Source organism: Furipterus horrens, unplaced genomic scaffold (assembly GCF_987537825.1).
Source record: "Furipterus horrens unplaced genomic scaffold, mFurHor1.1.pri manual_scaffold_16, whole genome shotgun sequence".
Classification (NCBI taxonomy): domain Eukaryota; kingdom Metazoa; phylum Chordata; class Mammalia; order Chiroptera; family Furipteridae; genus Furipterus; species Furipterus horrens.
In genome coordinates, this window is record NW_028327186.1 from 3,993,005 (window position 1) to 4,008,325 (window position 15,321).

The 15,321-nt window shown below is 52.1% G+C and overlaps 1 protein-coding gene across 1 annotated transcript in view; it reads left to right on the forward strand.

The window, feature by feature from the left end:
• The first annotated feature begins 4,946 nt into the window (after positions 1-4,946).
• Positions 4,947-15,321, forward strand: part of ADAMTS17 (ADAM metallopeptidase with thrombospondin type 1 motif 17) — a 205,773-nt gene continuing 195,398 nt past the window's right edge. The window contains exons 1-3 of the mRNA XM_090263585.1: positions 4,947-5,106; positions 5,514-5,878; positions 13,176-13,341. Coding sequence (XP_090119711.1) covers positions 5,028-5,106; positions 5,514-5,878; positions 13,176-13,341 — 610 coding nt within the window. The 5' untranslated portion in view covers positions 4,947-5,027. The remainder of the gene's footprint in view (positions 5,107-5,513; positions 5,879-13,175; positions 13,342-15,321) is intronic.

Here is a 15,321-nt window from a genome sequence, read left to right on the forward strand (position 1 = left end):
CTGTGCTGCTTTAGGGACTGCTTGCTTTCCATCACGACAGTAGCGATGGTCATGATGGTGGCCAGCAGCATCCCAGCATGACCGCCGGGCGCGAGGTATCCAACGGAGGCATGTAACCGACCTGCTGGGGTCAGTTCCGGCGACGCGGTGGGAAAGGTCACTGCCCACCAGATGGGAGCCGTTCACAAAAAGCGGGTAGACAAGGTGAAAAGTTGGGGAGCTATGTCAACCGTGAGCCCAAGAGATTGTCTGGATCCAGAGCCAACCAAGGTGAGCTGCCCTCACGTCGTATTCAGACCTGGCTGCCACCTAGGGCGTAGTAGGTCTGCTGGTTTGTGTGGTTTTTCATCCCCCACCCCCATCCACCGCCTGGAACCCTGACCCCTCCATCTGCGAAATGGGTTCGAGATCCGCCCTGCCAAAAAAAATTAAGAAAAGGCAATTTGTGCGTGCTGCCATAAAATGAGATGATAGGGCCCTGGCTGCTGTGGCTCAGGGGATTGAGCGCCGGCCTGCGAGCCAAGTGTTGCTGGTTCGATTCCCAGTCAGGGCACATGACTAGGTTGCAGGTCAGGTCCTCAGTTGGGGGCGCGTGAGAGGCAACCACACAGTGATGTTTCTCTCCCTCTCTTTCTCCTTTCCCCTCTCTTTAAAAATAAATAAATAAATAAATAAATAAATAAATAAATAAATAATAAAATTGTTTTAAAAATTTAAAAAGAAAGATGATAGCAAAGAGGGATTTCTTTTTAAAGCGCTTTTTATTGTGGGAAAACACAGATAACACAAAATGTGCCATTTTAACCACTTTTAAGTGCACAGTTCAATGGCATTAGGTAAACTCACATCTTTGTGCAGCGATCGCCACAATCTGTCTTCAGAACCATTTCGCCTTCCCAAACTGAAATTCTGTCCCCATGAAACACTCACTCCCCACCCCCTCCCCCAGCTTCTAGTAATCGCCCTTCTACCCTCTGTCTCTATGAATTTAACTTCTCCAGATACTTCATATAAGAGAAAGCGTTCAGTATTTGTCTTTTTGTGAGTGACTTATTTCACTTAGCATAGTGTCTTCAGATATATATCCGGAAGTGGGATTGCTGGATCAGGTGGTAGCTTCATGCTGTGTTGCCTAGTGGCTGTAGCATTTCACATATTCTCTGTAAGAGGGCACAAGGGTTCCATTTTCTCCTCCCCCTCGCCGACACTTGTTACTTCTTGTCTTTTTGATGCTTGCCATCCTAACAGGGGTGAGGTGGTTTCTCATTGTGCTTTTGATTTGCATTTCTGTGATGATTAGTGGTTGAGCACCTTTTCATGTACCTGTCAACCATTCATATACCTTCTTTAAAAAAAAGTCTATTCAGGTTCTTTGCCCCATTTTAAACTAGATGATTTGTGTGCATGTGTATGTGTGTGTGTTCTATTGAGTTATGGGAGTTCCTTATATGTCTTGGATATTCACCACTTATCGGATACATAGATTGAAAATATTTTCTCCCACTCAGTAGGTTGCCTTTTGATTTTGTTAACTGTTTCTTTTGCTGTGCAGAAGCTTTTACATTTGATGTCGTCCCACTTGTTCATGCTTCTTTGTGGCTTGTGCTTTTGGTGTTTTATCCAAAAAAATCATTGTCAAGGCCAATGTCAAGGGCTTTTTTTTGCCTGTTTTCTCTTCTAGGAGTTTTACAGTTTCAGGTCTCACGTTTGAGACTTGAATCCTTCTCGAGTTGATGTATTTTTTGAGAGTGGTGTAAGATAGGGGTCCGGTTTTATTATTTTGCATGTTGGACATCCAGTTTTCTCACGATCATTTCTGAAGCGACTATCTTTTCCCTTTGAGTATTTGTTGACTATCTTGTCAAATATTAGTTGACCATATAGGCTTATTTCTGGGCTCTCAATTCTGTTCCATTGGTCTGTGTCTATTTTCATGTCCCACCCTACTGTTCTGACCACTATAGCTTTGTAGTACAGTTTGAAATCAGAAAGTGTGATGCTTCCTTCTTTGTTTTTCTTTCTCAAGATTGCTTTGGCTATTTGGGTTTCTTTTGTGGGTCAATATGAATTTTAGGGTTTTTTTTTTTTATTTCTGTGAAAAAAACCCAATGAAACAGTGATAGGGATTGCATTGAATCAATAGACCTCTTTGAGAGGGAAGTTGAAACTTTTAATGGTGGCCAATGAATACAGTGGTGAGACTCCAAGAGAATTCAGACTCTTCTGGGCCAGATTAAGACTTCTACTTAGAGGGCCTGTTTCTTAGCCCCACATGCCCTCTTTTATGTTCTTCATTCTATTGTTGAAACTGAAAGTCTGCAACCTACATGCCCTGACTCCATTACTTTTTCTTAGACTTTCCATTAGGTCTTGTCAGGAGAACAGATGGCAAGGGATGGAGATAAGGGTCCAGGGCAGCAGGTGTTGGAAGTGGCTTGTGTGACAGAGGGCATGGGGTCCTGGTCAAGGCCACCTCTCTGATAGATCCAGACCAACTATATAATGGCTGCAGTAGTGCAGCGACAAGGCACAAGTTCCTGGGGCTAAAATGCACCACAGGGACAGGGGCGACATATAATCACTGAACTTACTCTTTCAGCCCTTCCCAGCCTTTATATTCAGTTGTCTATTCTCTGTGTTAAATTCCCTCTGCTGGAGGTCATTCCAAGGGTGGGCAAAAGGAGGTTAAATTACCAGCCATCATTACCTAAAAGATAAATCATAAGTAAGGATATGAAATAATGACCATAATAAGACAAATAATATACATAAATAATACAATAATAAATAAATAAATAATTATACAAGAATAAACTCTGTTTCTCGTGTTTACAGCTGTGAACCTACTCCCCTCCCCTCAGTAAAATGGTATCAGTTATCCTGGCTGGACCCTGATGCAGCAAGCATCCTTTCCTGCAATTTAATATAAAAAGAACATGACACCTTAAAAATGTTTGGTTTGTCTCTTTTCAGACTTCTCTCTATGATTTTTATCATAGAGATTACTTAATATTGTGTGCTCACCTAAGTATTATCACTTAATATTCATTATTTTGTAACTCGATTTTTAAAAACATTGACCACTAGACTTTGAGGTCTCCCCATGTTGTTATAAATATGAGATGACTACCTTCCCTTTTAATTGATGCCTGGTGTTCTGTTAGCTGTTTATCTAATGATGGACATTCCGGTCTTTGCGATTTTTTTGCTCTGAATAGTGTGCTGTGGTGACCATTCTTGTACATGCGCCAGTGGTAGCAAACCAGAGGGGGGATTACAGAGTTGCTGGGTGTGCGCATTTTAAATTTTACTACACTTCGCCCAATTGCTCTTCTGAGTGGCTGTGCCAACTTATACTCCTGCCCATGTACAGAGGAGTGTCCGCTCTAAGTTTTGATATTTCTGAGCTCTTTATTTGCACTGTCTAGGGGATGAAATGATATCTCGCTGTTGCTTTAGTTTGCATATCCCTGCGGGCTAATGCATCTGTTAGGCTGACTCCCACAGCAGGAGGAACCATTCTTGGGAGGCGGTGTGGCTGCTACTCCCCGGCTTTCGGTGGCAGGCCTTCCAGGCGGCTCTTTTGCCAGCAATTGTGCACCAAAAAGCTTATCATGATTTCTTGGGCCACCAGAAGGTGCTGCTGAGCCTTCAGTGGGCTGAGAGGCTGCCGTCTAGAGGGAGGAAGGAAGCCACGAGCCTGGCCATGAGCAGGAGGTGTGCTGAGGTTTCCAGGAGCCGCAGGTGCCCGAGTGGAGGGTAGAAAAGGCTTCCATCAGCCACAACGCAGGGACACACACAGCAGCTAGTCTGCAGTAGTGAGGGTGGTGGGCTTTAACGAGAACCAGTGACGTGGCCCACTCCCTGGGTTAATTAAACATCATGGCAGCTGGACAGTGTTCACCCCTTGATGCCTTCTGATATGTAATTCTGGGATGAATTCTGAGAGCCCACAAGCAGAGTTCGGTGGGAGTGGTGTGACTTCTCTGCTTTGAGAAAATGGAAAACAAGCAGGCCAGCGAAGGGAGGGGGAGAGATCCCAGAACAGTCACGCTTTGATTAATTTTTTTTTTTTACAAGATGGTCCTCAGGAAGCTAAAGGAATGAGCTTTCCTGAAGACCTCAGTAATAGTCCGCTGGGGGGAAAAACTGAACTCATTCTGATACTGGAAGACTTGGGTTCCAGTTCAGACTTTGCCACTTTGTACCCCCGCTCTGTAACCAGTAAAACTCGGCTAATATTCCTTCCCGCCTGCCTTCAACCTGGTGAGCAGCTCCGGGCTGGAAGTCAGGACCACAAACTCTAGCTCTTGCTCTAATGGTGACTTGCTGGGTGACGTAAGAAGCTCCTTATGCGCTCCCTCGGTTTCTCAGACTGTAGGACGGTGTGATCACGCCTGTTCCACCGGCTTCTGTGAGGATCAAGACTACAGGAGGTGTGAAGGGTTTGGATAAATACTGTCGCACTGGATGTCGCCATCAATCAGGTGCAAACACAGGTGCGCAGGGATGTCCGGCTCCAAACAACCAAAACTAGTTTTACTTTAGATGCAGAGAATATGCTTTTATGGGTGAAACGGCTGGCCAGGACGATTTCCGTCCTTCTTATGCAGCTAGGCAGCAGGGTCAGAGGATTTCCGAATTGAGGGGAAGCTCTGAAGATTGGGCCGCCCGCTGTTCTCCAAAGGTGTCCTCCCGGGTCCTCCGGGATCGCGCGCCACCTGGTGTTCAGTACCCGCCTCTGCCCAGAAACCACGTGTAAGAAAGTGCTTACAACCTAACTACGCACCCTGGTTTTGACCCGTCCTACCCAATAGGGGAGAGGAAGGCGGGGCAGGGGAAAGCAAGAGCCCAATCATCTCCTGAGCTTCGAGGAGAAGGCGGGGCTTGAGGTTTACCACGTTGGGTTTGTCCGCAGCGCTAATTACTTTTTCCAGAGGCAGGAGGGTTTCACTCCGGCTGGCGCCGCCGCCTCGCGCGCTCCTGCTCCGCCGCGACTGTCCGGGGGGCCGCTCCTCCCAAGTACCATGTGTGACGGCGCCCTGCTGCCTCCTCTCGTCCTGCCCTTGCTGCTGCTGCTGGTTTGGGGACTGGACCCAGGCACAGGTAGCGCTCCCTCTCCCGCCGTCCTTCGCCGGTGCCTCTCGCGACCACCTTGCTCCTGCCCTCCGGAGGCATCCTCAGCCTGCCCGCGCAGCCCGGCTCCGACGGCGGACGGCTGCCAGCGCCCGGGGCCGAGGAGGCGCAGGCCGCAGCCGCGGGACGGGGCTCCGAGCCGGGCGGCCGCCCGGGAGAGCTTCCCCGGGTGGTCCGGCCCGGGCGGAGGCGCTGGTGCGCTCTGAGGTGCCGGCGCGAGGGAAGGGACGAGAGCGCCCGCTCGGGGCCGCGTTGTCCCGGAGCTGGCGCGGCGTGCCCGGCGCTGGACCCGCGCGCGGCTGGCGGCCGGCGGCCGGCGGGAGGGCGGGCGGCCGGGCGGGCCCCGCTGCGCTGACGCGTCTCCTCTCTCCCCTCAGCTGTCGGCGACGCTGCGGCCGACGTGGAAGTGGTGCTCCCGCGGCGGGTGCGCCCCGACGCCCTGCACCTGCTGCAGCTGCCCGGCTTCCCCGGGCCCCGGAGGCGGCGGCGGCCCCGCGCGCCCCCCGAGCGCCCCCCGCCCGGCGAGCGCGCCCTGCTGCTGCACCTGCCGGCCTTCGGGCGCGACCTCTACCTGCAGCTGCGCCGCGACCTGCGCTTCCTGTCCCGCGGCTTCGAGGTGGAGGAGGCAGGCGCGTCCGGCCGCCGCGGACGGCCCGCTGAGCTGTGCTTCTACTCGGGCAGTGTGCTCGGCCACCCGGGCTCCCTGGTCTCCATCAGCACCTGCGGCGCCGCCGGCGGCCTGGTACTGCCCGCGCCCCCTCCGGGTCTGCCCGTCGGTCTGTCGCGGCGCGGGGGTGGTGCCCGCGGAGGGCTGGGGTGCGAGGGAGGGCACCTCGGTGGGAACTTCAGCCTTTAGTGGTGCTCCACCCACACCTGCCCCGGGCTGAGAGGCGCACGTCGCCCGGTTGTATCTGCGTCCGCACAGGGGTGTATGTGTGCATGCCTTGGGAGCACCTGTGTGTGTGCATCTCAGCTCTTCTTGGGTGTGGGGATGGGGTGGTGGGCATTCACCTTCCTTCATCCTTCTGAGCCCTTCTGTACCTCGAAAAGGATGTTTGAAGGGCTCCCCTGACCGGCCGCTAACCTACTCTAATTAGCGGAACGGTGAGAACCAGGAGGGGGGGGGTGTTCATGTCCTCGTTCCCTTACACTACATGTAGGCATTTGTGTGGCACCCAAGGAGTGCTTACTTTGGTGATAAGACTCTCCCTGTCCCCAGAAGCTCCCTTGCTGTGGCATAGCTCTTCCTCTGTCCCCAAGACCCTGCCTCGCTGCATTTGAGGCACGTGTGGCAGGTGCTCCAAGGGCCAGGGGAAGGTATTGTGCACCTCTGCCCTGCCTGTACTCACAGTGATCACTTGGATGCATTGATGCCCAGCCAAATGCTTCTCAACTGCCCCATGGTGCCCCGAGGAGCCCACATGGCTAGCAGATGGGCTGCCCCCAGCAAAGCCTCATATAGGCTCAGGGCATGAAACACACAGTTGCTGCTCTATCAGCTGTCAGGACCGGCTGCTGGGGAAGCAGTTTCTGGTATTCTTCTGTGCCTGTCCTTCCCAGGCCCAAGAATCTGCTTCCCCGACTCCACCTCATCTGGTTGCACCATCTAGAGTTCCCCAGCTCTTACCCAAATAGGCTGCAACTGGTCTCCTGGAATCTGCAACAAAGCCAGAAAGCCTGGGGGTGCAGGTGTTTATGGGAGACTCCCGCTTTCTTCTGAGCAATGTAGGGGACCCTGGGGGTAATGTCCTGGGACTGGCCTTCACCAGCGTCCCTTTCAGGACTTGTCTGCGTCCTGATCAGAATGTAGTCTACTTTTGCTCAGCTGGGAAGAATTGTTTTTCTTCGGTTAAACGAGGATAACGGACCGTGGAGGGGCAGAGCATGCGGGCTGTGGGCAAAGAGGTGTAAGTCGGAGTGTGGAAGGCTCAGTTCACTGTAGGACACGGGTCAAGGCTGTCTCATGTTCTGGGAGGGACTGGAAGGCCCACATCATTTCTGCTGTTTTTGCCAAAGTGTTTAAAGTCTAGGTCACATCACTGTACTGTACATGGAAACATCTGAATCCCATTTGCTGCGGTTTAGTGAGTTTCTGTAGAGGTCAGAGTTTATACTTCTTGGTGTAAAGTTTCCAGCGAGCAGCTATCTGTGAGGGAGCCGGAGGTGGAAATCTGGATAACATTGATTTAAATCCCCACAGAGCGAGTGCTGGGCCCACTCACAGATGGCATGTGAGCAGGGAGGGTTCACTTCAGTCCTCCAGGCTCTGGGGACCGTCCTTCCCTTTGGCGCCATGTGGGGGCGCTGTGCTTTAGATAAAGGAACGCGGCCAAGAGGCTGAGGTTCAGCGGTGCCAGCTGCGGGTGGACCTCTAAGACTGGAGATTCTAAATTCCTGCTGGAGCAGACACTTCTGTTGTTTAGTCTGCCTGGTTCATCCCGTTCGTGGGGGCTGGATGTTGGACCCTTCTTCCCGAGCACGCTGGCTGAAAGCAGGAGCGAGGAGACAGCCTGGTGACTCGGAGGAGGCCTCTTAGTTGCGAGGTGGTCCCGGAGCGCACAGAGAAAAGAAGGAACGGGAAAGTAGACCAACCAAGTTTGCGTCGCGGGTCACGCTGCTTTCGTTGCGGTCCTCAGATGTGCCTGAGACAGCTCAGGTGGGTGGGCGTCTGTCAGTCACTCTTGACCACGGTGGAAGCGTTGTGAGCCGGACATGGGGGGCGGGGGCGTGCATGTGTGTGGCGTGTGTCAGGACAGGCTTGGCTGCAAGGCATGAGAGACAGACCATGTCCTGTAGATCATTTCTGGTGGCCACAGACGGCGGCATCGCCAAGCCCCCTTGTAGCTAGAGAATCAAGCAGTGCAAACTGAGTCTGTAAAAGGCCAAGTAGTAACTATTTCAGGCTTTGCGGGCCGTATGATCTCTGTTGCCACTACTCAACACCTCCCTTTTAGGGAGACAGCCGCCACAGACGGTAAATAAACGGATGGACATGGCTGTGTTCAATAAAACTTTATTCCGATGTTGAGTACCTGTTAAATCCTGCCACATCGAACATCCCCACGATGACTCCGTGGAGAGTTTTGGGGGCAGGGGCAGGGGCACGCAGGCTCTGCTCCCTGTTGCAATGACTCTGCTGTGCTGTCTGGCTCCAGAGATGTTTTAAGGAGGTGCCTGATTAGAATACATCCTTACTTCATTGTTTAGGGGCTTGCAGAGTAAATCTCCTACCCCATTTGTCCACCACCCACCGCGTTTGCCCATGGGCACCGGCGTGGGCCCGTGGCGTTTCCTCTCTCTGTCTTATTTTGGAAATCTAGACAAGCTGCACTCTTTGGATCTACAGAGACCACAGGCTGACGTATTGTTTTCTGTTTATGCTGCTTCCTTTTATTTACATTTCAGGGAGTCCTCAGATCTCACGTAAGGTTTTGGAAGAGTGTTTGTAACTGTATAATTTCAAAGCAGTGACGTCTGGGCCTGCGAGGAAGGTATTTCCTGCCCCAAATAATTTACGTAAGTCTGGACCAGCCGCCTGCTGTGAATAGGACCCGATCGCGGAACGCCAGCAGAACTGGAATCAGGTTAAACTTCTCCCGAGTTGGCAGTGGAGATGGGACGCCAAGGAGCAGAATGAGTGGCAGTCTAACACGGCTGCGCTGCTTGTCTGAAGCGGTTGAATGAAGGGACTGTTTTCCACCGCAGAGGAGGGGAGGCCCTGCCAGCGGCTTTGGTCAGCTGAGCAGTGGCTATTCTGCCTTAGATGAATACCAACAAACTCTGGGGAGTTCACACATCTGGATTTGTCTGCCCCTTTTTGGCCAAGGCTGTGCCCACCAGGGTCATGCTGTTGGGACCAGACCAGACCCCTAGGAGCTCCAGGCTGCGGGAGGTTAAGAAGCTGTGCCCATTTTGCAGGCCACCCCCAGAGGGGCAGAGAGAAGGTCAGGGATGCTTCTAGCATGCCTTCCCAGGCGTCACAGCCACAGCCCATGGGATGCCTGCTTAGAGGCCCCTCATCCAGGTCGGCCACTGGGGTCGACCTGATGGCCCAGCCCACCCAGCTCTGGCCAGTCACTCCGACAGCAGCGCAGGCATTTGGGTAGCCTAGTGTTGCTCTTTCATTCATGGTTCTGATCGCGCTTCCTCCCGGGGCACTTGGAGCTTTTACAGATGCTCGCTCTGGTTCCACGGGGGAGCGTGGTCCAAATGAGAATAGCAGGGAGCTGAGGCCAGCCAGTGCGTGCGCAGGCAGCTCAGACTGGGAGAGTTGGGGGACCCCGTTCTCCAGAGGATAGCCTGCACTGACATGACTCCTGTGCTGAAGGGGCAGGTCTGGGATGCTGCCACCTGTCCTTTTAGAAGAGAGTTTCTAGACTCTTGATTGATTCTAAAATGGACTGCTTTTTAAATGCCACATCACTCGATCACATACAGCAGAGCAGGAATTAGTCTTGGCAAAAATTATGTGGTGTGAAGACTCCTTGGAAGGGAGCAAATAGACCAAACTACATGGTCCTACATCATCATATTGATACAGGGGTCGGGAAGGTGCCTAGTACGACTCATCAATGAATATTACTTATCAAGTGCAGCATAAATAAATGTATTTGGAAAATGCAAAGCGCAGTTGTAAAGCTTTGTAAGAAGAAACAATTGAGTGGAGTTCAGAGAAAGTAAGGAGGCGAAGGACATTGTGAACTTTGGCGGCGTGGAGGAGCACAGGGGAAGAACTTGGATCAGAGAAGTCTAAGGCGTCCAACCTTGTCTGGAAAGATGTTCACACGGCCTCACGGTGACATTCTGTCATGCTGCCCGTGACCGTCACCTAGGATACGTAATGAGATTTCCTCATTTGAACTTTTGCTTCTTTGGCAACATGTTTTTTTTTTGAAAAGAAGTTCAAGATGGGATGACGAACCGAAGACGTCTTAGACTGATTGCATTCTTGGAGCTTATTTCCTGCACTCGGAAAGGCTGCAGCTGCCTGACCTTGGATGTGCCCGACGGGAGACGTTTTTGCAGCCAGCGCGTTGGAGGGAACCGTTCAGAGCCACCGGTTAGCCGTTCCCTGTGCACGCGTCTGCACACAGATGCCGTCACGCTCTCCTTCTTTAGGAAATGAGACTGTACGGCTGTGCGGGGCTGCTTGGAACCTCCCCATCTGCAGCCATACAGGGGCGGGAAGGGGATGAATAACATCGGCCTTGCATGGCTGTTGATAGCACGAAACAGAGGAAGTCTGTGACATCAGGAAGTGAGAGCTGGCATGTTAAGGCATTGAAAACACATCTCTTGCCTCACAGGTCGTTCCTAGACTTGCCAGGTATAAATCAGCCAATCAGTCAGCACTGTTGACTGAATGACTAGATCGTTGTCACACACCTGCTGTGTGTAGGACACTCTGGCAGGCTCCCATCAAGCCTCAAAGAGAAATAAGTGCAGGCCCTGTCTCGGGGTGGTGGGGGAAGTCCAGATTTGCACAGGAATGACGGCACAGTGGAGCCTGCAGGGTGGCTGGGGGTGGGAGAAGGACTGGAGCTGAAGGGAGTGGGTCTTGGCTTCTAGGAGGGAGGGTGATGGCAAAGGCAGCATGACCGGGTCCTTCCTGAGAGAAGGGCCCATGCACTGGCTGTGGGCTAGCGGTAGGAGGTGATTTTGTTAGGACAGGGTGGGAGTGAACGGAATGGACAGGTGTGTGGATTAGGTGAGGTGGGGCCAGGGTGCCAGCCTCAGGCTTTGAGAATTTACCCTGGAGCCGTGGTTCTCAGCCTGGCACTGGCCTCAAGGGTCCCTGGAGGATTTGTTACGCAGTGGCTGGGCCTCACTGCGGTCTGAGAGCTAGAGTTTCTGGCAGGTTCCCAGGTGCTGCGTTGTGAGGGTCACTGGCCTAGAGGCAATGGAGAGCCTTTCTGGCTATTGACTGGGGAGTCTCTGGTGATAGCATTGGGGGGAGGTGTCTGGACAAGACCTTCTAAAGCAAAGCTCCCCCTAGGAGCTAGACCGTGTCGTGTGTTAGCAGGATTTCTCACCAAGGTGAGATTCTCCGTCTATTGCACTTCGTTAGGACTACCTGCTAACTGGCCTTGTACACGCAGCTTGTAAATGCAAACTCTAGGCTGCATGAATGACCACTGGCTTGAAAGTGCCAGCCCCGAGGGGGCCTTTGGCCTCCGCACTCTGCGCATTTCAGGAAGTCAGGCCCCCTTGTTAGAGCTGAGAACCTCCTGCAGGGCTCACGGGGCTCCTCCGGCTGAGCCCACTTCTTTAGTCTCTCCAAAGTATTGGGGTGAACACAGTCAAGTTGTAACTTCAGGGGAGAGGGTGAAGGCTGCGCTTGCCTGCAGGCCACACAGTGACACTTTACGAGTTTTATTTGGGCAGTAAAATCTCTGAGTTGTTGTTGGCAGACGTTCTAATGAATGGGAAACCTTGACATCTGCTTCAAGCAGTAAGCACGGTCTCACCCCGTGTCTGAGGACTGAAGGTTGTAGGCGATCTTTTTGGGTGATCTGATTTACTTTCACAGAGGCTTGGTATCGATGCATCCTTTTGGAAGGTGGGGGCGGGGTCTGTGTCATTTGGCTTGAGTGAGTTCTGTGCTCAAGGCTGGAGGAATCTCTCTGTGTTGTGCTGGACGGCAGCGTCACCATCCCATGGGGACCTGTGAGAGGGGCACGTGCTGGGTGGATCTCCCCCAGGACTTCCAGGTGGTTTTGATGCACACGGGGGTTTGAAGACCACTGGGTTAGTATGTTGTGGCTTTTAGGAGCTTGGTGGGAGAAAGAGAGAAGAAAGGATGTTTGTAACAGCCTAGGACTGATCCACCCGACCTACTGAATCTGCTAGCAAAAGCTGCCCTGACCATTGACCCGCAGTGGGGGCATTGACATGGAGCCAGTGTGCAAACATCGGCCCTCCCCCAGCCCTTCGGTTCCTTGTGGGGGGTGTACCTTGTCCTGTTCACCCCTAATCAGAAGGGGAAGCAGCAGCAGGGATGCTGGGGAAGGAGCATTGGCTCCAAGCGAGGGGAATAGTTCTCTGCATCGTGTGCACATATATATATTTTAGAATCAGTATTCATTCTATTAAAGAGGCCAATTAAAAATCCTAGTTCTTCAATTGTTCATCCAATGGACAAATCACATTCTAGCTGTCATTTAGCAACTTTTTGCAATCCTTTGTAAGGGGGATTTGGATAATATCTGGCCCCCATTTGCAAGTTTGGTGATTAACAACTTTTAACCCCTTCAAACTGTTTAGAAATTCAACATATTCAACTTCATTTTCAAGCTCTTTGTTTGATTATAGAACATACCCTTTGCAAGTACTTAAATGATTCTTATAAACCTATTAAGGTCATCTTATAAACATGGGGAACCTTTTTGTAAGTCCTCTGATACATTGTACTGCTGCTTATACACCTAGGAAGGGTTTAAAATCACTAGTCTAAATCAACGATGCCCTTTAAATTAGAATTACAGGTCTAACCCATTGGATACTTTGCCAGCTTCTCTAAAATGCTACCAGTTCTGGGAAAACATGCACACATCCCTTATCACAAAGCTAGTGATCATACAGGTCTGACTGGGTCCATCCTGTATGTAATTCTAAGTATTAGAATTATTATATAACTAATACCTCCCAGGGAGCTGTCCATTTGCTCATTAGGGATATAATTGCCATTTGATCCCAACATGTTTGGGGTTGCCTCTTCAGTCAGACTTCTAGGGGATGACTTTAAAATTATTGTAAAAATCAAGTGTGTTTTTATTAATAAATACATCTTTGAAAGCAAACCTGGGACATGGGTGCTGTTGCTTAGATCACTGTACCCCTCCATGCCTCGTGCCCCCCTCCCCAGCTTCAACTGCTGGTGGGATGCTTCAAGCCACACAGAAGCTCCTCCTTGGGCTCGGTACCTGCAAAGAAAAAGCCCAGATGTGGGAGCCAGGTGGCCTCGCTGCCCTTGGGCTGCTGGGGTTGTGGGCGTGTGTACGTGAAGGTGACCGGCAACCCATCTTCCTTTCTCTGGGCAGGTCGGCCTCATCCAGCTTGGGCAAGAGCAGGTGCTCATCCAGCCCCTCAACAGCTCCCAGGGCTCGCTCAGCGGACGCGAACACCTGGTCAGGCGCAAATGGTCCCTGACAGCCAGCCCCGCCGCCGAGGCCCAGGGACCTGGGCAGCTCTGCCAGGTGCTAACAGGTGAGTCTGGAGAACGGCACGGCCGACTCCCCGCGCACGCCCACTCGGCACGATGGCACGTCCCCAGACCACCCCCACTGGTATGTCCCCAAGTGCACCAGAGTCCCATGAGCACGAATTTCACCTCTCCCTGTGTTTTGAAAGCTGTTTCTTCATTCCTGTTGGGTCCCTTCTTCTTCCTACGTGGGTGAGTGTCAGCATTTCACATGTAGCAGACATTTGAAAAGAAGGCACTCCTGGAAGGAACCCAGGATCTCATTAATGCAGTGTCTCCATTTCATGGAACAAGAGCAAGTGGAGGCCCGAAAACCTCAATGGCTTATTGTTGTCAGGCCCCAGCTTGGGGCAGAGCTGGGGTGAGAATTCCTCCCCTCGGCACCCTGGCCAGAGCTCGGTTTTCTAAGACAGCGGTCCTTCGTCCTGGCTACGCGAATTAGTCTCCCTGGGGTCCCACGAAGCAGTGGTTCTCACAGTGTGGAGCCTAGAAACCTGTTCTCAGTACGCTGCCCCCACCCAACCATCAGAAACTATGGGGACAGGTGCAGCGCTCAGTCCCTTCCCAGGCTGTCCTGGCCAATTTGATCATGCTCATGTGTGAGAACCACGGCTTTGCCGTGCACTGACCTGTCCCCCGCTGTCCTGATCGGAGGGATCTGGGGTGGGACTTGGGTGTCAGTGTTTGTAAAGCTGATTCTAATTAATAGGCATCTTGGGGTAAGAACCCCAGTTCTTACATCCCGTGCCTGGAGGTGAGCAGGCTGTGGATTACCTGTTAGGTGTTTAGGAACATTTCACGGTGCTTTGTCACTCGCAGACTGCCTGTGTGTGTCCCCTGATGAAGAGGGACACCTTGCTGCTCGCAGGTGGTGTTTCCTGCCTGGAGACACGGCTGACCCTGGGGAGTGGCGCTTTTGTAGCTTCAGGATGTATCTTCGTATAAGAATAGAGCACGTCTGTGTCTCCGTGTAGTGTTGCAGAACTGTAGCCATAAATCATGGATGTGGCGCGCTTTTTGAACAGTTTTGCTATTTAAAAACTAGCCTTCGCAGCTCGGCTCAGCGATTTGGTGCAGTCCCGAACCTGTCCAGGTAGTCGCCCTCTGGAGCCTAGTCTGCATGCGTCAGGGAGGCGCGAGAGGAGGTTTTGCTGGATGGAGGCCTCTCTGCAACTCCTGGAGAGCTCCACGCGGTAACCGCAGAGGGCTTGCCACCGCCGCCTCGCCTGAGGGGCTTCCTCTGTCCCTTCCCGCACCCTGACAAAAACAGGGAGGATAGACCGTGGCATGAATTACCAGTAGCTAAAAAGTACCAGGAAACCCAAGGGCACGTATGTTTTAACCTCGTTCCCCCTCCAGTCCGGCCAGCGCCCATGAGCTGCTGGTCACTGGCCAGAAATCCCAGGATGCGCGCGGGCGATGTCATGGAGTGTCTGTCTGGTCGCCGGCTGCCCTCCTCATGAGGGCCGCGATGGCAGAGACTGCCGACATGTGCTTGTGTGTGCATTTCCGTCCCCGGGGTTCGCCTCAAGGCATCCTTTCCATTTAGATTATTTAGCCTGTAATGAAGGGAATGAAATTAGAACACAACACGGTGGGGTAGGGTGTGATGGAAACAGCACCAGAGATGAATTTCGGATGTTGCTCAGAAAGTGACCTCCCCTGCCCTGCCCCCAAGGGTCACCTCTCTGCGCGTTGCTGAGCGGGAGAAGCAGCGTTTTTAAGGTGGTGCCAGCTCTGCTCTGGATAGGAACAGAGACACGGGAGAACGGTGTGTATTTTGCTTCTTGTCCTTCTTATTGTACATAAGGAACTTCGTGAACTTGGTCGCTGTGTTGAGGACAGGGCATCTCCTAATAGGTTTAGCCAATAAGCATCAAACATTGGGAGTTTAGAAGGGGGGAAAACTAATTCACTGGGACACCAGCAAAAGACATTATTTTTTAAATTCCCACCCGAGGACCTTTTCTCATTACTTTTAGAGA